This window comes from Oxyura jamaicensis, chromosome 3, assembly GCF_011077185.1.
Source record: "Oxyura jamaicensis isolate SHBP4307 breed ruddy duck chromosome 3, BPBGC_Ojam_1.0, whole genome shotgun sequence".
Lineage (NCBI taxonomy): Eukaryota > Metazoa > Chordata > Aves > Anseriformes > Anatidae > Oxyura > Oxyura jamaicensis.
Window position 1 is genome coordinate 72135318 of NC_048895.1, and position 21694 is coordinate 72157011.

The 21694-nt window shown below is 42.3% G+C and overlaps 1 protein-coding gene across 5 annotated transcripts; it reads left to right on the top strand.

The window, feature by feature from the left end:
• The first annotated feature begins 719 nt into the window (after positions 1-719).
• BEND3 (BEN domain containing 3) lies at positions 720-21675 on the top strand. Of its 5 annotated transcripts, XM_035320115.1 has the most exons (4): positions 1041-1084; positions 10846-10890; positions 11360-11583; positions 16721-21675. In XM_035320115.1, the coding sequence occupies exons 2-4, from the start codon at positions 10857-10859 to the stop codon at positions 18971-18973; spliced, it is 2511 nt and encodes an 836-aa protein (XP_035176006.1). In that variant the 5' UTR covers positions 1041-1084; positions 10846-10856; the 3' UTR covers positions 18974-21675. The 5 variants fall into 5 exon arrangements, with proteins under 5 accessions (XP_035176008.1, XP_035176007.1, XP_035176006.1 ...); XM_035320117.1 differs by lacking the exons at positions 1041-1084; positions 11360-11583 and adding an exon at positions 720-923; XM_035320116.1 differs by lacking the exon at positions 11360-11583 and having other exon boundaries at positions 1008-1084.
• The last annotated feature ends 19 nt before the right edge of the window (positions 21676-21694 follow it).

Here is a 21694-nt window from a genome sequence, read left to right on the forward strand (position 1 = left end):
AGAAAAAAAAAAAAAAGTTGGTTTGTTGGAGTGAAATGCGGTGCCACAGATAACAACAGCTTTATCTGCAAAGCCTACAGCAAAGGCGTTGTGCCCACACGTTCGCTTGCCTCAGTGGCTCTGTACGCGGGAGTCCATCGCCCTTCAGGGCAGGACCCGTCCCCGGAGACCTGCTTTTAACAAAGTACCACCTTTACCCCGGGCTCTGGGGAAGCTGAGGCGAGTCCGAGGCGAGCTGTGCGATTTTACACACACACACACACACAAAAAGACCCAAACCGGAGCTGTTCCGTGTGCTGTTGCTGCTCCGTTGTGCGGGGAGCCCCGCCACGAGGAGCTGTCAGCGCCGGCACGCCGCCGACCCCGCGTCCCCACACGCCAAGTGCGCGGCTGGACTTGATAGAAATACGTGGATTTTGTTTATTTATTTATTTATTTACTACCGTGGATTTTTTTTCTTTTTTAGCCGGCGTGCCGTGGGCGCGTGGAACACACACTCACGGGTGGGGAGGGGGGGAGCCGAGCCCGGTCCCGTCACGCCGTGAGGGGGAGGCAGCGCGGGCTAACGGCCGCCCAACGGCCGCGCGGGGGCCACGTGCTCGCGCGTGGGCGAGCCCCCCCCCCTCCACCACGGCGGCGGGGGCGCGCGGCGCGGGGGCGCGCACGCGGGGTCTTCCTGCGCGTCCCCGTCTGTGGGCGGAGTGGGGGGGCGAGGGGGGGAAGGTGTGTAAGGGGGGGGGCGATAGCGCCGCGCCCCTCCCCCTCTGCCCCTGCCCCGGGGCGGCGGGTGGCGCTGGCCGCGGCGGCTCGGGGCCCGGTGTCCTTGTGCGGAAATGACACACGGTCCCGTCACGTCACGCGAGAGCGCAGCGCGCGGACCCTCGCACACAAAGGGAGCCGGGCGGGGGGCTGGGGGCCCGCGGGGGCGTGCGCGTGTGTGTGTGGCGTGGTGTGGTGTGTGTGCGCCCGGGGGGGGGGGGGGGGGGGGGGGGGTGGGTCGGGGAGAAAGGCGGGCGCTCAAGCGGCGGGACCTTCTCCAGCCGCCCGCCCGCCCCCACGCCGCGACACGCCACGCCGCGCTGAGGTAAGTCCCGCACGGCCCCGGGGGGAACGAGCGGGGAGCGGGAGGCTGCGGGAACGCGCCCCCCCCTCCTCACGGCCGCGCGCACCCCCCCTCTCTCCTCCTTCACCCCCCCCCCCCCCAAGTGGGTGTCGGTGCGGCGGGCGCGGGCCCTTTGTTCGCCGCCCGCACCGTTGCCATAGCGCCGCGAGGCCGCGGGGCGCCTCCATCTGCGTGCGTGAAGCGGGGAAGGAGGGGGGAGAGAGAAAGAGACAGCGCGGGGCGGCCGCGGCGGCACCTCCGCCTCACCTCGCTGCCCCCCGCACCCCCCCACCCCACCGGCCGCATGGACCCGCCCGCGCGGGGCGCTCGGACCGGAAGCGCCGCCGCCCGCCCGCCTGCCCGCCCGGGGAGCGCGGCTCCCACCGCGGAAGCGGCCCCGGCCGCCGCGTGCGGGGCGGCCCCAGCCGCAGCGCCCGCCTCGGGGCGGGGCCGCGCCTCACGGCGCCTCACGCGCGACCACGTGGCAGCCTCGGCCCGCCGTTAAACGGACCCCGTCAAGCGGCCCCGCGCTAAACGCTCCCTCACAAAACGACACTCCTCCGCTAAGCACCCCCTCATTACATATCCCCTCATTAAACGCCCCCCGCCCCAAATACCCCGTCATTAAGCACTCCCTCATAAAACACCCCCTCATAAAACACCCCCTCACAAAACAACGCCCCCCGTTAAGCACCCCCTCATTAAACATCCCCTCATTAACCCCCCCCCCCCACCTTTAAACACCCCACCCGTCATCAGGCAGCCACACCGCGTGGTTATTTTATTTTTATTTATTTTTACCAGGGGCTTTCGTGGCTTGGGTCAAGCTACTGCATAACAATTATTTATTAACTTTATTATAATCTTAAGAGGGGGTCTGAGGTCTTTGGAGGTCGGATAGAGCGGTATTCTGAAGTAAAACATGAGGATAAGGGGAGGGGGGCGAAATGCTGAGGAAAACGGGCTGCTTCGTGCAGGTCTAAAGGAGGAGAAACCACACCAGCGTGTTAATGCTGGAAATAACCTGGGTTAGCACTGCGCTGACCACTGAGGTTGGCGTTACAGAAAGTATCGGGGAGGCGTGGAGAAAACACCATCTTCAGGCACCACGTAGGAAAACTGCACTGCTTTTGTTGTTATCATTTTTTAAGCTGCATCTGTGCATGCAGTCTAAAATGAAACACAAAAAAGCCCCAACTTGAGAGCATGCCCTTTAACAGCACAACGTTGCCCTGTTGGCAAAATGCCGTCGCTGCAGATTGGCTTCAGTGGAGACCCGAGGCTTCCCGTCCTCCTCTACTGGGCAGCAAAGGAGGTTTTCAAGCTGTGTTAAGTAGAGGGATTTTGTTGTCCGTAAGGGTAAAGCTTCCAGCAGCAGCTGCCAGTTCTTTTACAGATGTGTTTTTCATGGTTTTAAAACCTGTGGTGGGTGCATTTTTAGTTGGAACATGATTATAATGCTGGAATATTGTTTTCTAAGGCACTTAGTGTTTCTCCTGTAGCTGTAGGATATCAAGAATAAATTTTATTGAAAACCTTCATTTTGGGGTCACTAGCAGCACCCCTTGCTGTCACAAAATTGACAGAACAGAAACCATCTGCTCTAAGTATTCTTTATATTTTCTGTGTGCATGTTGCCCTTTGTTCGGGTAACTGAAGCAACGTTCTTATTTCATGGTTTCTTCAAGATGAGTGGACTATTTGAACTCAGGTGGTATGTATTTTCTAATTCACTCAGTTTCGGGTGTCAGACTTGCATCTTCAACCTGCTACCTGTTCAAGCGACTTCCCATGTCTTTTCAAATTTCTTTTTCAGAAAAAAAGTCAAAATTTATAAGGAGACCTGACTGAATGCATACAAAGCACAGTCAGACGTTCAGAGCAAACAATACAGATTTCTTTCTTTTTTTCTGATCTGTTTGTTGCAGTAGCTTTAGGTGTAACTTGGCATCATTAAGTGAAGGTGTTTCAGGTAGTAAGTAGTGTGCTGACAGTGACCTTCTCTAGTTACTCATTCTGAACTTCAGACACATGAGGATGCTGGTGAGGTTTTCAACAGCAGGAGGATATTCAGAAAGGAAATAAAAACATTAATGAAAATTCCAGAAAGCCCAGAAAAAAATGTTTTGTTATGTTTGAGAAGGCCTTGTCAATATTCTGCAAGATTTCCAGTCAAGTCACTGACCCTCTGAGCTGGAAGCAGACAATGCCTCTACTAAGTGCATTTGAGGGCTCAATTTTTGGAGTGGTATTCATGTGTGATTCTGTTAAATTGAATTTGGGTGGCATTGTTTTTTTAGAAATTGAAGGAATCAAATGTACCCAAAGAATAATAGTAATAGTGAAATTATCAAAGTGAGTGCTGCTGGTAGGAAGCAGGAGCTCTGACTGAGTGGGCTCCCAGGCCGGACCCAGAATTTTTGGTTGCTCAGGTTTAGTCCCACAACACAGCAGAAGGGAGAAAGGCAGTTTGGACAGTCTTTCCTGGGACTGGAAGGGCTGGAGGTGCTTGCTCTTGTTATTTTAGAAAGGTTGGCTGGGGTTGTTCTGAGACATCACGATGGACAGTACATCTGCTGTCACCAGGCTGTCAGAGCACTCTCTATGCACACCTGTCCACCCCTTCTTCCAAGATCATGGGCTTCCCTGTGGAAGAATCAGCTGCTTTCTGTAGTTTGGAGCCACAGGACAGCCCGGGTTGGAAGGGACCCTGAAAGTTCATCAGGTACAACCTTCAGTGGAAAAGAGATCCTAGGTGAAATCCAGCACCTTGTCCAGTTGTGTCATGAAAACCTTCAGCTAAGAGGGCTCCACCATATCCCTGGGAAATTTGTTCCTCTGTAGAAAATTTCTTACATCAAGACAAAATCTCTCCTGGTGCAGCTTGTACCCATTGCCCCTCGTCTTCTTCATGTGGCTCCTTGGGCAGAAAGTGCCTCCGGCCTCTTTGTAGCCGCCCTTGACTAGTAAGCTGTGATGAGTCCCCCTTGAGTCTTCTCCAGGGTGGATAAAACTAAAACTCCATCTCCCTTTCCTCAGTGGGCAGGGTCTTAAGCCCTTTGTTCATCTCTGTGGCCTGCCTTTGGCTGCTCTCCAGTCTGTCTGCGTCTTTGTTTTTGGGTTGTGAGGTTTTGAACTGTTTTCCCCAACATGTGCTTCATGTGAAGTGCAGGCAGAAACCCAGAGACAGGGAGCAGGACCTCAGGCTCTTTACTGTCTCATGAGTAATCGCTGTCCCTTGCAAAAGATGAGTATACACACCGCAGATTTGGTTGGCTTTAGGTAAACCACAATGCAATTATGGAGCATTGTTATCTTGTGATAAAGTTGTGTTACAGGGAGGCATGTGTACGAGAAGGAGGCCTGCTAAGAGGAGTGTTCTACCTTTCACTGCATGCTGGAAGGAAAGAAATTGAACAGTTTATTCCACATGGGCTTTAAACACATTCTCAATGTTACTAGCAAACACTGTGTCAGATCTTTTGACCAAAGTGTAAACAACAATTCGCATCTTCAGATGCAAACAAAACTCAAGTAGAATACTTTTCACTGAAGCCCGTGAGTTTTTGTGTGAAGCAATGTACCACCATGAGGCAATAAAAGGAATAAACGTCTCACAATACACGTCTAAAAAAATCAATGTTATGTTATTAATTGTTGTTAAATATAACATATAATGAAGAAATAGAGACATTCCTTCCAACCCACATGGGATACTAAAATAGTTAGTAGGATCATGTGCATTCAAGAAGCAGCATCTACACATTTACCATGCATTAATGAATCGAACAGTACAATGTTTTGCAAGCATTTAAAATTAGAAATAGAAAACTTCTATAAAACTGATAACAGAAATTCTTATTATATTAGAGTATATTACTTCAGATAATTAAGATTAATTTTAATTTTGTGTTATGAAATCAAAATTGCATACCGCATCTGTGCACTTTTATCCTTTCCTATGTGTTTTTTATGCTACATTTTTTCCCAGTTGTCAGAAATTACTACATTAGATGTGGGTGTTTGTAAAGTAAAGAGTTATCTTTTAGTTACCAACAGTAGAGGAATGATATTTTTCCTGTTCTTGTTTTGTTCTGCTTTTGTTTTTTTAGTCAGAGCTTGCAAGTCATCAATCAGGCTTTCTTCAAGAATGATTGCAAGGGCAGAGAACTGCCTTGATCTTGTATTATCAGCAAGATCTCAGAGAACTGCCTTGATCTTGTATTATCAGCAAGATCTCAGAGAGCTGCCTTGATCTTGTATTATCAGCGAGATCTTTTCCCTTTGCATTTTGTTCACGAGACAGGTAGGAAAAACATTCCACAGCCAACTAATTAGTAATTGTTAAGTATAAATAGGAGGAGGAGAATGTCCATCATGGGATGATTTAAGCTAGGCTTTATGATTCAATTTGTTTTTGTATCAGTTATCAGTATCTGCGTAAACTAGGTTATTATCGGTAACTAAGTAAGCTTTTATGCTACATTGTGCATTGTAGCATACCAGATGACAGGACTCTGAAATACATTTGGAGGATGATTTGCAGTTTGCTCCCTTATTCATAAATCTTTTGTACCTAAGTGTTTTAAATCCTTAAGGCTTCTATGCATATTTCAGGAGGCACGTTTTTGACATACAGATCACATTTTTTTGCTCTACTTGCAACAGCAGCAACAAGGTAGTAGTTAGCACTAAATGCACGGGGGAGCATAAACATTCCCAAACCTCTTTTTTATAAGGCATTATTCCAAGCTCTGGAACCTGCAGCATGGAGCTATGTGTTGAGCTTTTCCATTAGCAATGGGTATTTTCATCTGAATGTTTAATGTTGTTACCAAAGTGGTGCAACACAAGTAAGTGTCATAACCTGGTAAGTCCTTGAAATAGAGGCATGTGCCTGAGTGATGTGAGTGGAAGCAGGGATTGTGCCTTCCCTTCATTGAACTCTCCCTTTCCCACGTCTAATCTGGTGAGAAGGGAGGGCAGGATCTGTGGGAGGGGGATTTGGGTGATAGTGACAGACGAGGTGTGCTGGGACCCTCTTCATTCCCAGCCCCCTTGCACCCCAGCCCGCTGCTCCCCATCCCACCTGCCCTCCAGTGTGCCTGTCACCCCGTGGTGAGACCACTCTTCTAGGATTTGGGGACCCACAATCTTATCTCCACCACAAATGAAGAGCAGGAAAGTAAACAAACAAGCAGCCCCACAGGTTTTCTAGCTCCCAAATAGCTCTTTAACCGTAAATACCCTGTGCTTATTTATGACTGTCCTCTGTGAGAGTCCTGAAGTACCAAGCGCATTCTGAAAATGGCTGTTGTGTCTCAGGCAGTAGGCCAGATGCAGAGTAGCTCCTCGTGTAGCAATCGCGGCAGAAACTTGGTATCTAGAAGCTGTAAACACCTTCAGCTTTAGCTGGTAGCTGAGAGGGATTTCTGGATCTTGCTGCAAGTCTCAACATCACAAATCAAATGCTTAGACTGGTGTCTAGAGTTAGACTAATGCGTGTTTAATTTATTTGAAGTAGCTTGAACACGGAACGAGGGCACAATGCTATCTATCAGATCAGTTCCCTGCAAATAAGCTCATCATACATTAGGTTAAAAAGAAAAGCATTGTTTACATCCAATTTCAAACCTGTTCACTTCTGTTAGAAAAACAAGGCTTAAATCACCTTAAGAAGACTCCTTTCTGGTTCATCTTTTTTAACAGTTTCAAAATTCTAAGGGCGAGTCTAGAGGACAGAGGGGAAAGGAACGCCTGTGTCTTCTTCCCAGGTGAGGGCTGGCACCACACAGCCTGCGCTTCACGCCTCGTCGCTGTCACCCAGAGGTACACGTAACTGCAGTACCAGCACTGGTAGCTATCAGTTTAGATGGGAAGGTGAGTACCTGCTGATAAGTCAGGAAGGTGTTTTCATTTTGTGGTCTCTGATTACATAGAAGTTACAAACTGCGTATTGTCATTGAGAGTTTTCAGATAGATAAAACATACGCAGTAAAATCTAATGATCTGTTGTTCATGTTCTGGGGATAGGGTCCATTTACCTCTTCTTCCCTGAGTGTTGTATTTGTCCGAGTGCTACACATCTCCCTGTCCATCCTACGTGAAGTCGGTGTAGCTAATGACTGTACTAGAAACAGACTGCCTCTAATCAATAGCAGTCTCTTTGGAAGAGAAAGTGAGAGTACTGGCTGCTCGCTTCATCTTTAGCGTTCGGAGGTGCACGATCCGTCATCGGGGTTATAAGAGTTATTCTTTCAGAGTGTTTTACCGTAAGCATAAAAAAGAATGTGTCGTCTTACCTATTCTGAGCTTGTTGCATTAGGTGTTTCTAAAAGGTTCGCACATTCTTTAGAAATGAACTCTTTATACAAGATAGACACCAGGGAACCTACAGGAAAGGATTCTAAAATAATTCACTAATTTCAGTATTTACAGGCAAAACTCTAAAACTTGAACTTTTGGGTTTATGTTCATAATTTGTAAAATGTGATCTTTTTGGTTGGTTTAGGTGGAAATACAAGAAGTTTCAGCTAAAATTTACACAGACAGGTGCACAGCCAGCTCCAGTTGACTTCATTAGCATCAAGACCTGGCTGTTAAGATGCCCACTCCTGCAGGTGTTGGCATGATTTGGACCCTGCCTCCAGGCCCCCATTTCACAAGATGTGAGCCTGTGCTGCTGCGCCAGCGGTGTCCCAGCATGACCGTGCTGCTCGGAGCCAGGCCTGACTGCTTGCCTACCCCGTTTCTTCTCTGAATTAGGAGACAAGTGACCCGGCAGAAAAAGAAGTGAATTATTTTCTGTCAGTTTATTGAGCTGAAAGAGCTCGGTGGAGGTGGGGTGAGCAGCCATGCCTGGCAGGGGGAGCAGATGGGACCGCGTGGCAGGAAACTACAGGGGCAGCTGACTCCTGTCTCTCAGCAGAAGTTGCTGCGTGTGCTTAATTTTCTCACAACACTCAAGTTCTTACAAATACCACAGAAGATAGGAAAACAGATAGGAGAGAGTTTACTAGGGATCCCAAAAAGGAAGAGGTTGGAGCTCATGCTTTGTTTGACACCCAAGAGCTGAAATATGAAGTCCAGTATTTCCTGGATTCGTCCAATGTGACCTTTTTTTACTATCTGCTTTTAATTTCATTCTGGCAGTTTTCAAATAATAATAATAAAAAAAGCTTCAGCTAATAGCACCATGTTTCAAATACATGGGACAAAACATTCTGACTTAATATTATTTGACCTGATTTGGGGATAGCTTGGCCTGCCCGATGTTGTGTCCTTTAGAAAGTTAACAGTTAACCAGGGTATGCGCTTTGCTTCAGTTTTCACTTTTTTGCAGTTTTAAACAGTGATTGTTCAGATTGTTCAGATCCTCATTTATCTTCTTGTTCCAATTTGCTTCTGTTTTCTTAGAAGCATTCTTCTAAAGTATTCTTCCTTTTTGGATAGCAGCAGTAGTAATAGTTACAAGAAAAAAGGTAATTGCATATATCCTCTCCTAAATATTTTGTGTTGTTCCCCCACCCCCACTTTTACGTTCTGTTCTTCTGGCTCTGTGTTTACCAGTACACCAGCTAGTAGTGATTTGCTCTGATAGAGCTGTCCAGGATTTGGCTGGAAGACCTGAGCATTTTGATTTCTGTTGTAGAGCACTCGGCAGTAGCAGCAGCTGGTTTGCTTGCTTTCACCTTAGGCCCTCATATAAAAGATTGTCACAGTTCTTGAGCACTTCCACGTTTTGGTTTTGTACCATGTCCCTTGGAGCTAAGCCTGGTGCAGTGGAAGGAAGGTCTGGAAATTGAATGTCAGTGTATCTCGGTTATCGGGGCAAAATAGTAGTACTGTTAGTGTAATGTGCTTTTCTGAAAGTCCAACAAAGCGTTTTGATGGTGCTGTACAAAATACAATGTCTTCGTAGGATTTTTTTGTATAGGACTGTAGTGGCAGTGTCTAAATTCATAAATACTGTCGAGCTAGTAAGACTGGGTATTAGTCCTCACCCGTTCTTACCAGGTGGTTTAGCACTTGGTGTGGGCTCTACAGAATTTGTAGAAATTTAAGCAAAGTGATTTTAGTACTGGTAAGCCGGCATAATTTATGTGTGGGTCAATTCATGAATGCAAGTCCCCAAAGAGGGGATTATGGTGGGTAGGAGGAGGTATCTGAGGGGTTTATAGTAGCTCCACGTACAGCTGAGGAATACTTTTTCTGGTGATGAGATGAAGACAATCTCACGTTATCCTCTTAAGGATGCCCTTTACAAGGCTGTATGTAAGGGCCATGTTGAAGATGAGTATGTCAGAGGATATTTGGGCTTCTAGAGTGACCCAGGATGAACAGATTGTAGCTGCATGCATCTTTTGTTTGGATGTGTGCTACCCCTTGTGGTGCAGTCATACAAAACCTTACCCTGAATGTGATCTCATGCTTACTATTAAAAACTATCAATGGGTGATAAAGAAAAAATAAATTCACAGCTACTCAGTATTCAAATGTTTGCATTTTTAACAATATTGTGAGATTATTTTTTTAAAAAAGTATTAGACACTATTTGACAATAAGGTATTTTTTTTTCTTAAAACATACTTGCTTCCCCCTCCTCATTCCATCTCTCTTTCAGATTTCATTGTAATTCCCACTCATAGGCTGTGTGTACACTTTTGATGGATTGTTTGCTTTTATTCACCTGCTCCAGCTAGAAATAAGCCTCTCTTCCTAGTAATATTGACAAATTTCAGGCCTTGGTTAAAGAATAGACACAAACAGTTGAAATAAAACTGTACGAAGAAGGAATCTAACTGTGGAAATTGTAAAGTAATAATAATCTGGCCAAGTAAACATAAGGCTGGGCGTAGATGAGCGTGAGTGGTGTGTGACAGTTTTCCAGTCACCAGTGTACCAGTTGAGTGTCAGGTTGCAGCTGTGTGTGTACCTCCTAAGGGCCAGGGAGCTCTCATTAGGTTGTTTGCTTTGTAGATCTCCAGAAGACTTAGAATATCTTTTGGGAACATGTCCACGGACTGATGTTTATCCCAAGTAATTATCCAAATTAGTTTTCAAGGAAACAGAAATACAACTGAGTCTTGCGTATGAGAAGTAATGCTAAAATCATGCTCTGAAAATACAGATGATTTGCTTTTTCTTACAAAAAAAAACAAACCACATTCTTACATTATTTAGAGGCTGTTGGCTTACAGTAAGAAAAAAAGTAGTTACTGCAGATCTACGGATTGCTCAGTTCTAATTAATGCAATCTATATCAAAAGATCAAAGTTTTTAAAGTGAAAACTTATTCCAGCATATGTATATTCCACTTTATGACGTGTTTTACTTTTGTGATGACTTTGGGTCACCTACAATGACTGTATAAAAACATGTGACTGTAATAAGAAGTGATAACTTAGTACAGGATGGAGAATTCAATACAGATAACTTCCATTTCTGTACTGCCAAGATACTTTATAAAGATGGTTAAATCAACTTTCTCAATACCAGAAAATCACACGTTGTTTTCAATAACTTCCTAGCCATCATAGGTTGTCTGCACCAGAGTTCACATGTTGACAGGTCTATGGCTGGCCATGAAATTTACTGAACATCACTAGTGACTGCAAAAGTCCATATCCATGGGCTGTTAACACCCAGTGGCTGTGGAATAAAAGTGATTACCAAAATAGTTGTAGGTGTGTCCCGTTTCCAAAGATGCTGATATCTGTTTTTGTATTTTTGTTTTGTTTTAGTGAGATAGAAGATGAATTCAGCTGAAATCACTGATGATGACGAAGGTAAAATATTGTACTACTGTGTAACTTGCGATCAGGCAAAAATAGTTGTTGAATGGAAACCTTGTAACCTGATAACGAATGCACTTGGATCAGGACAAATTAATTTAATGGTTTTTGAAAAGCTATCTAAAATACACCATTATCTTTTTTACTCATTATATTTTCTGCTCTACATCCTTCCTCCCCCTCCAAAATATCTTCCTACTGTAACTTTATTTGTTTATACTTTAGACTCTTCTTCGGGGAAGAAACTGTCATTTACTGGATGACTGTTTGGTTCCTAGCATAATAAAAGCTTGACTTTGGGGTGGCCTCAGCATACACTTATTGTGCAAGCCATAAAAAAAAAAAAAAAATGTTCTTCAAAGCACATTTTCATAAAAAGAAACAAAACACAAAAGATTGTATTAAGGCTGTCATGGTTTTCTGGAGAGAGTGCTTTATCTTTCTAAACCTTCTCTTTTTCCAGTAAAAATTCCTAAAAAAAATATTGTGAAAGTAGAAACAGAAAATGAAGATGAAGCTCTAGACTGCTCGGTAACATCCAGATCTTCTGAGAAACACTCACTGGATGGCGCAGTTACTTGCCTACAGGATTCCAACAAACGGAAACAGACCTCACTTGGTTGTGATGGTTCAGGGAGCCAGCAAGATGTCTTACCCAGTGTGAAGAAAAGACGCTTTACACAAGAGGTGACTTCTCTATACATGACTGTGTGATTTTTCTGTTCATATTTTGTAGGCTAAATTCATTGCTGTTACAAGCAAAATGCAAGTCATTTAACTAGATTTGCATTAATAATGAGTTTGAGTCGAATATGGCTGATCTTGACCCAGTTCACAAACAATACTTGTCTGGGCATTTCTTTAACGTGGGAGCAATCGTATCTATGGAATATATTTACAGGTTAATTAATTCGTTTGAAGTATATTTTTGTTGTTTTTCAGAGAACGTAGGAGCAGCTAGGGATTTGGATTAACTGAGTATGACTCTTGAGTACAGTCCCTCTCATGTCACACAGTCCTTCAGCTGGATCCTCAGTGGTAGCATCAGGGCTGTAACTCTCTCTTCCTTCCGTGACACAGATGTCAGTGAGACAAGCATAAATTTACGTATTACTTGAACAATAAAGTGCAGGGATGCAGAAGACCTCAGCACACCAAGAACTGAATGTATTACAACTTCTTCAGCGTCCCAGTTGTGACAATCCAGACGTTTGTCCAGCCGGTGAAGGAGATTCCAAATCTCTTCAATTATCCCCTTCTAGTGTTTCACCTCCCTAGTGATTGGAGACGTTTTCATTAAGCTTTGTTGAAACTGAGCAGGTTTCTCTTTGCCCTTGTTCTTTCCAGTAGGGAGAGCAGTGACCATCTGTTCCTAAAAAAAAGTCTTCTGCACGTGGGAAAACTGGTGTGATGCCGTCCACCCTTGGCCCTTCCTTTTCTAGACTAAAATTCTGTCTCTTCAGCTCTTCTTCAGGAGTCACCTTATATTTTTGTTGTTCTCTTTGAGATTCCCAGAAGGGTAGTGGTCAGTGTTGGATAGTCAAATCTCTCCTGACACCCTCTGGAACTGTATAATGACCTCCTGTTTTTCACACTCAGCACTTTATTAAAATAACCTAGATTCTAATTCATCCTCTTTTGAATAACTTCAAGCCCCGGGTTATATTTAGTTTATGACCTACTCTAATGCACATATCCTTTTCTGCTGTTCTGCTACTTAGCCAGTTACTCTGTGTTGTGTTTGTGCATTTCATTTCTCCTTTCTAGCCATAGCTCTTCATACTTGTTTTTCTTGACTGTCATCTCTGTAACTTCTTGGGGCTCTGTTTTTATTCCTGAGTGCCTGTGGTAGGTAGGTTTTAATCTTATAACACTGTTTCTTTCTTTTTTCCTTTCTCTTTTACTTTTTGCAATTATTTTACTTACAGTAGAAATCTTTAAAGAGCTGCATAATGGTCTCTGAACTCTGCTTTCTTTGTATTTCACTGTTTGCCTTTAATACATTTTAAAAATTTGTTTGAAATGAATTATAACCGTGGATTTATTATATCAGAAAGTGACCCAGTAGCAATGATGAAAAATCATTCTTGACTGACCTCAGTGAATCAGCATGTTTAGTTAAATTACCAACCAGAAATAGTCCTCAATCCTAACAATGTTTTTAAAGTGCACTGCTTCTCTAGTACCAATATTTTGTTTCAGTTGATGACTTCATTAACTATTTCTGTTTAAACAGATAACAAGATGTTTTGGAGAATATTGTGCCTGTAGTGTATTTTTACTACACATCGCATAGGCATCTGTGTAGGATATCATTAGAGCTGTACTTTTCATATTACATAATTATTCTATTGGGTTGGTGATTATATTACCAAATGACTTCCTATGAGAAGACATTAAACTTTTTTTTTTTTTTAAGTTAATCTGATTGTGATTTCAAAATCAGAAAATATTTTTCCCTATATTCCTTAAAAATAATTTTTAAAAATCCCATGTAGGAGAATATATTTAAAAAAAATGCACAAGACATTTCCAAGTTCTTATGTATTTGATAGATTTTAAAAATATTTTTCTTGCTCAAATATATTTATTCTTCTTTATTTTTATGCGAGACTATTATGTTCTCTGTTTTTACAGATACTGGGACTTAGCTCATAAAAGTGTGATATAGCTCATAAAAGTGTATAAAGTGTGATAAAGCTCATAAATTACCTGGACTTTAGCAGTGAGGAAAGCAATAGCTAAACAACTTTTAAAACTTGGCTTAGGACTCCAAGAGATAATGTGAGAGATTATTTCATAATGAGTTATACTGGTCAGCGTTTACCAAAATGCTGCATTTTGGACATTTTCAAAGAAAGTATATAAAACAAAAATTTGCTATGCAAATGTGATATAAAACAACACTCTGTTACCTATATTGAATCTTATATAACAATCTCTTTGGTTGTTTTTTGAAAGTACATTGAAACTGTTTGTCTTAAATGGAAGTGGTATCTGAAATGCAGTAACAACACTGAAGGCACTAAAGATCAGTGTCTTTAAAAATGACAGACAGTTAATTTAAAATATTAAATACTAGGGTACTTGGAGAGTTGAAGAAAAGCCCCATATTTATGCTGTGTATAGTGCTGTTCCCAGATGGAAACAGTATAAAGATACAATAATTGAAAGCAAAAGGGAAAGACGATGAGACTGCTTCTGAAATAGAAAATGCTTACACGTAGGCCCAAATGTGTTGTCATCTGTTAGCTGAACGTTGACTGTGTGCTTCTGAAATGCAGATACCCAAATCCCTCCTGCAGCCAGATCCAAACGTTGTGAGCTGCCTTAGTGAAAGGGCAGGAGTTCTGCAGCCGTCACAGCAGGGGTCGGCCGTGGTTCTTGGCATGAATGCTGCTTTTGCTCCAGAGCACCGCATCCAGATCTAAGAGTGCAACCTTTCAAAATGTTCACTGTCAAAGTGCCATAAGATACTGCAGTCAACGAATGTGTGCTGTTTAATACACATTCTGATACCACTTTATCCTGGCTCTGTGTATGGGGCGTGCAGTAATAGAAGGTACCCTCACATTGCCTAGATTTATTGTATAATTAAATAAGAAAAAAAAAGGCAGCAGGAGTTCTGAAGAGAGCTAACAGACCGTTGGTGACCTTGGCGAGCTATTTAGTAAAGAAGGATCTGAATGAATCATGCTCTGTCTGTGAGTGAATATTTGGAATATTCTCTGTAAACAGGAATGCTAGCAGAAAAAGCTAGCTGCTTAGGTAACAGATTTCACTTGGTATCAAAGAAGTATATTCTCCAGAACTAGAATTCTGTTTTGTTCTTTTGATCCAAAATGGTTATAGACGTTTGTAGCTCAGCCCGGGTGTCTGACTAGGCAGCAGAACAGCCCACGGGTCCCTATTGTCCGAGGAGATTGTCATGACCTGCTTTCAGGTGATGTCCACTTGGGAGAGCTAACCTACCATCTGGAAAGGCCTCTGTTTCTCCACTGACAAGCACGGGGCATCTGTGCTGACTGCAGGACCAGAGTAGGAGCCTACAATTAGCTAGGAGCAATTTGGATCACAGTCAGCCTCTTGTGTTTTGGTATGTCACAGCAAGCTGATTTCAGTGGGGTATATCATACCTCTTGCTGGGGTAAAAGCCACATTTCAGGTGCTGGTCATGGTGTACCCCAATTCTGGCTTCTTGCTGTCCCTATAACAAATGTGATCTACAGTCTTGTAAATGGGACCTGAAAGTCAGGTGTCCTAAGCACCACTGCTGCTAAGGATTGTATGCACCAAGAAATACATTGCCTTTATGTTATGCTTTCATTTGCCATCTGTCCATCCACACAGCTTTGAGTGCACACACGAATTTTCATGTGCAGGGCTGTATGATGTGAACGAGAGCAGAATTTGGAACCACAACTCCAATTTCATTGGGTTTGCTGGTTCCTAATCTTGGAGTGAGAAACAGCTTGCTCTATTTGAGCATGCACTGCTTTAGAAATTGAGAAGTAATTAGATTCAGTTTGTCGCTGGAGTAAGCAGATGCCAAGTATGAGGACACATAGGGACCGGGCTAATTTTGTGGGTGTCACGGTTCTGTTTTTCAGAAGGGAACATTAATTTGAGTTCCTCATTGTAGGATGTAGTGGGGTCCTTGCTAGCATTTCAAATTGTTCATGGCTCTCAGCTCAGACCTCAAGTCTGTGTTCCATTTGTTTTAATACTTGAATGCAAATCCTGTATTTTTTAAAATCTAATTAATGTTCTGTGGAACAAGCCAAGCCAAAATGTTTTAGTACAGTCATTTCTAAAATCTGTGAATGTTTTCTCATGTTTGCATTCTGTATGGTGAATTTGGATTATGTTGTATCTACTTAACTTCATAAGAATTATTTGCAATATCCATGTATTTGAAGAAAAAAAATCCCCAAGCCCTGCATTTTTACTGCGAGTTGATGAAAATGCTTGCTTCAGATTTCAAACAATGAGGTAGAGTTAGAAATGATCGAGAACATGAATTTCTTGAGAGCTGACTCCTGTTTTTCATATAAACTATTTGGAAAATTGGAAAGCCATGAATCTAAACTTCTTTGCCTTTCAGAAATAAAGAAGCTTCCCTTTTTAAAAAGCCAATACCAAGATAATGCTAACTTTTATAAAAAGTTTGTATTATTTAGATAAAATAATTTTTAAAGTTACACTCATTCTTAGAACTTTTTAAGTACACCATTGTAAAGATGAGACAAGAAAAATACCAACAGGATAACTTTTCACATCAGAAAGAAGAGGATAGTAGTAATTTTGGTGTCTTTGTGGTGTAGCCTCTATGTTATTTTCAAAAGCTAACCTAGAGAGATTGCTAGAAACATTAAATGCAGGTGGTGGAGGCAGCGGCAAGGTCACAGGACGAGGAGTCAGAAAATCTAGATTCTATTCTTGGCTCTCCTGCTGACTTGTTGCCACCCAAGTCCTCTACAGCTCAAGATTCTCATGCACAAGGTGGAGCATAATGATACTTAATTTGGGAGAGTATTTAGAGCTCTGTGGGTGAAGTGTGCTAAGGATTATAATTGAATTTATATCTTATGGAGAAAACCATGAGACAAGGGAAAATGAAAAAGACAAACACATAAGACTTTACCTTATTTTTGTTGAGGTATTTTTCTAGTGAGTTTATTAATTTGATGTGTGTAACACAACTGAGTCCTCTGGAGAAAATTTGACATAGCATTTTTATGTAACAATGCTTGCTTAAGGAGCACATATCTATAGGTAATATTTTTAAGGCAGTCTTACTAATACAGTATTTATTCATTCAAAGGGCTGCAATTCAAACATGAAGAACAGAGACACTGGCTCGCCCACTCAGGTAAATACAGAGCAGCCAAGCAAGAACAAGAATCCTAATATAACGTGGCTCTGTGAAGAAGAACCCTTCAGTGACATAACCACTTCGTCTTACAAAAAACCTCTCTATGGCATCTCACACAAAATCACAGAGAAGAAGAACCCAGCAGGAGCGGAGCAGTTTGCCTCTTACGACCTGTATGAAAAAATCAATCCCAGCAGTCCCTCGCATCTTCGGACTCTGAATGACCAACGCAAGAGGGACTCTGCTGCAGCCATCGCCGCAGCAGCTGCCGCTGTAGAGTCTGACCCAAATATATATTCTTTGATACAGAAAATGTTCTACACACTGAACACCCTCAATTCCAACATGACTCAACTGCACAGTAAAGTTGACCTGCTGTCTCTGGAGGTGAGCAGAATTAAAAAGCAAGTCAGTCCGGTGGAGTCCGTTGCAGATTTCAAGCCTCCCCCCGAGTACACGCTGACTTCTGCAGAGCTCAAACAAATCATGGATCAAAGCACGTCAGGGGGAGACCTGGCTTGCCGGTTACTAGTGCAGCTCTTCCCAGAGCTCTTCAGCGACGACGAGTTCAACAGAAACTGCAGCGCGTGTGGCTTTCTTAACAAAAGGAAACTTGAATCTCTTCATCTGCAGCTTATCCGTAACTATGTGGAAGTTTGTTATCCTTCTGTGAAGAATACAGCTGTCTGGCAGGTGGAGTGTTTGCCTCAAGTCAATGATTTTTTCAATAGATTTTGGGCTCAAAGGGAGATGGAAAATAGTCAGCAGAGTGTGCAATCGTCTAGTTTTTATGATACTGAGCAGGTAGAATCCTCTCATTTTATTGACGATAAAGAGCAGGAAGAAGCTTTGTCCTTGGACAGGAGTAGCATCATTGCCTCAGATTACATTCTGGATGCTCAGGATCTCAATGAATTTTTAGATGAAGCTTCTTCTCCAGGGGAATTTTCTGTTTTTTTGTTACATAGGTTGTTTCCAGAACTCTTTGACCACAGAAAATTAGCTGAAAGGTACAGCTGCTATGGGGACTCTGGGAAGCAACTGCTGGATCCTCATCGGCTTCAAATAATCCGTAGGTACACTGAAATTTACTTTCCAGATGTGCAAGAAGAAGAAGCCTGGTTGCAGCAGTGTGTTCAGCGAATAAATGAGGAGCTTGAAAATACGTATATGGATGGAAGTGAATGCGATCAGTTGAGAGATGACTGTTACGATTCTTCTAGTTTACCAGATGATGTATCAATCATAAAAGTGGAAGATAGTTTTGAATATGAAAAGCCTGGTAGACGCTCAAAAAAAATCTGGCTTGTGCCCATTGACTTTGAGAAACTTGACTTTCCCCCTCCTGATTTTGATGTCCCTGTCCCAGATTATCTGTTGAACAAAGAACAGATTAAAAACATATATGAAAGTAGTCTTTCCATAGGCAATTTTGCCTCTCGATTGCTTGTTCTCTTATTTCCCGAACTGTTTACACATGAAAACTTACGGAAGCAATACAACTGTAGTGGGTCTTTAGGCAAGAAACAGCTCGATCCCACTAGAATTAAATTAATTCGACATTATGTGCAGATACTGTACCCTAGGGCAAAGAACGACAGAGTGTGGACGTTGGAATTTGTTGGGAAGCTTGACGAGAGGTGTCGGCGAAGAGACACGGAGCAAAGACGCTCGTACCAGCAGCAGCGGAAGGTCCACGTGCCAGGGCCCGAGAGGAGGGAATTTCTCAGCTATGCAATAAACCCCGAAAGGTTTCGAGAAGAGTTCGAAGGGCCACCGCTGCCACCCGAAAGAAGCAGCAAGGATTTTTGCAAGATACCACTCGATGAACTTGTTATTCCTAACCCAGACTTCCCTGTGCCTTCTCTGTATTTGCTGTCTGATAAAGAGGTGAGAGAGATAGTACAGCAGAGCCTTTCAGTTGGAAACTTCGCTGCCAGGCTTCTCGTAAGACTCTTTCCAGAACTCTTCACTCCCGAGAATCTCAGACTGCAATACAACCATTCAGGTGCTTGTAACAAAAAACAGCTTGATCCTATCAGACTGAGACTGATCCGCCATTACGTGGAAGCGGTTTACCCCGTGGAGAAAATGGAAGAAGTATGGCATTATGAATGTATACCGAGCATTGATGAAAGATGCCGGCGTCCTAACAGAAAAAAGTGTGATATACTGAAAAAAGCAAAGAAAGCAAAGAAGTGACAGGCTCTTGAAATTCCCAAGACTTTGACCACTAAATTATTGTCAGGATGATGCTTTGTTTTAGCCTGAGGGGCCTGTCGGGGGCTGGGGTTGCTCAGCATCTAGGACAGTTAGGCACTAAGTTTGTTGCATTTTAACGTGTGTTGCATCTATGTGGGCACTGCAGCAGTGGGAAGTGGCTTACTACGTTTGTACATGGGTAAAGATCACAAGTCATCGGTAACAGAGCTCGTAATGACTCATTAAGAGCATGACTTCCACTGGTGCAAATACATGTACTGAAACTGTATTATTCCACTCCCCATTTCTGCACCTTCCTTTTTTATCACTTTCCAATAATAAAGATTTTTTTTAAAAAAATCATTGTGCTCTTCAGGGGCAGTTTTTCATTTTACCCTTACAAACAGTCACGTTAGTTCTTTTGGAGTTTGAAATTTAAATTAAATTTAAATTTACAAGTCTAATCGTTTTTGAAAGTGCCATATTCATTGAAAAACATTGGAATGTCTGACTTGGCTTCTGCAGTAAGTGCAGCTTTACATTTGTTTTGTTCTTGAGGATACTGAGATACTGAAAGTAGTAACACTGTGTCAAAGAACGGATCATTTCCATTGATGCCATTTCCATTTTTGACTGTTACCCATGTTTTGTTTCTAAACATTCTGAGAATTGAACTGTTGAAGAATTAAGATGTGAGCATGGACACAATGTGAATGTTTCTTTATGTTTTCTTCCTGTTGACACCACAAGCTTGATCCTGCCCCTGTGACTTTTATTATTTTGCTCAGTGTCACTGCTGGCGTGACTAAGGATGGCTTGTGTGAGTAAAGCCAGCAGCACAGACCCAAGCCTGTACCCATGGAATGTATTGCCATTGCCTGCTTGCCACTCTGTCTGCAAAATGCCAATGCCAACAACAACAACATAATAACAAACAAGAACTTAGAAAATTTAGACCTTACTCTCTGTCAAAATCATGATTCCAAAGGTTTCCAGTGTTGTTAATGAATTGAATATATAAAAATTGCAAAGGTGACATGTAAAGATTGGTTCTGTGATGGAATCGAGTGCTACGGGGTCCCCACGTACGAGCTGTGGTAACGTAACTCATTGTTTGCGTCAGTGCAGCACCATCGGGATTTTTCAGGCGTGGGGATATTGCGCTCCCTCACTTCGCCAAATTGATTTAGTGTAATTAGTAGCTATTTGGAGACATAATTGTGTATGTATAACTTAGGTTCCTACAGTCAAGTTTGCATCATTAATATGTTCAAGTGTAACAGAGACCACCCAGAACCCAGTGTGACTGCTGTATGATTTGTCACTGGAGAGCACTGCTTTAAAACTAGTTTTCCTCTCTTTTTTTTTTTTTTTTTTCCTAAAAAATGAAATAAATGAAATAGTCAGACGTGCATTTTTAAGTCAGTAGGGACAGTGATTGCTTACTGACCATCACTGGAACACATTGGAGCAATTGTTGACGTTCTCTGTGGTCCTTTTTTTGTTGTTTACTTAGGTGGGTCATAGTATCAAATTTTAAGTCTGTTCCAGTTTAATTTTCTATTTTAGCATTTCTAAGAAAGTACAAAATAATTGATATTTTTACTTCAGATTTTTAGAATTTATTGTTCTTAGAGTCATATCGATCCCTCCCTTTAAAAAGCAAAACAAAACATTTTTTCCTAATGGCAAGTATTAGCAAAAGTATATCATGTTAAACCGGGAATAAATCATAATAGACGGTAGCATTTGCTCGTTTTCCCCATGTGCTAGCAACATTCTCAAAGAATGTATGAAGAAAGTCATGAATGTACTAAATAATACACCGATACTGTTTATATCCATTTAAATGTTTCCTGATGGTTTAAATAATAGCAGACCATGCACAAAATGGATATCAGAGCAAATACGGCTATAATAAAATGAAAACATTTTACCAAAGATAAAGAACTGATACCACAATGTCTGCATCCTTCATTTTAGTGCATAAATCTAGCAAATTGAATGTATCAGAACCCAAGACTCTCTCTTGTAATTGTATGCTACCTAGCACCTCTGTGAATTTTTTTACATGCACTTTCATGGGAGACATAAAATGAGAGAAAATAATCAACAGCCTCTTAACTTTGTGTTGTTAATGCCTGACCAGAAGGTAAGAAATATGAAGTGCAGGTTTTCTTTGTAATTTTCTTATCTTAATGTCATGCATGTTTTACCACTAAGTGATGCTGAAGCTCCCAAAAGAAGTCGATAGATGTTAATCTTTCATACAATTGACAGATGTTACTAGCTAGCATGCAAATCTGAGACATACTGGCTTTTACTGTAGGTGTGGATATTTTAGAATATTTTGAATCGCCCTCTCCTCATAAGGCACAATCAGTCCATTTATCTTATAGACTAATTAGCAAAAAAGAGATTTTCACCTTTTGAAATGGCATTTTCAAAAGTGGGTATGGAAAGATCCTCACTGTTTTTTCTCTTAACTTCTGTCTAATTGCTGTGTACATTCCTTTCATCTCACTGTTCACAACCTTTCATGTTTGATTGTATGCTTTATGACTGATACCGAGAAAACACAGACATATGGGTAGTGACGTAGCTCACTAAAGCTCACCCTTGCAGTGCATCTGAAGTTCAGCCACTTTGTCCAGTTGGTCTGTCCTGTAAATAAATTAAAGTTATATTATTTTCATACAAGAGGAATGTTGTCTGGTGATT

Excerpts from the sequence above, each read along its gene's own strand:
- BEND3 (XM_035320115.1), top strand. The coding sequence starts at position 10,857 with ATGAATTCAGCTGAAATCACTGATGATGACGAAG. Across the intron at positions 10,891-11,359 it reads AATCACTGATGATGACGAAG|TAAAAATTCCTAAAAAAAAT; the intron begins GTAAAATATTGT and ends CTCTTTTTCCAG. Across the intron at positions 11,584-16,720 it reads AAAGACGCTTTACACAAGAG|GGCTGCAATTCAAACATGAA; the intron begins GTGACTTCTCTA and ends ATTCATTCAAAG.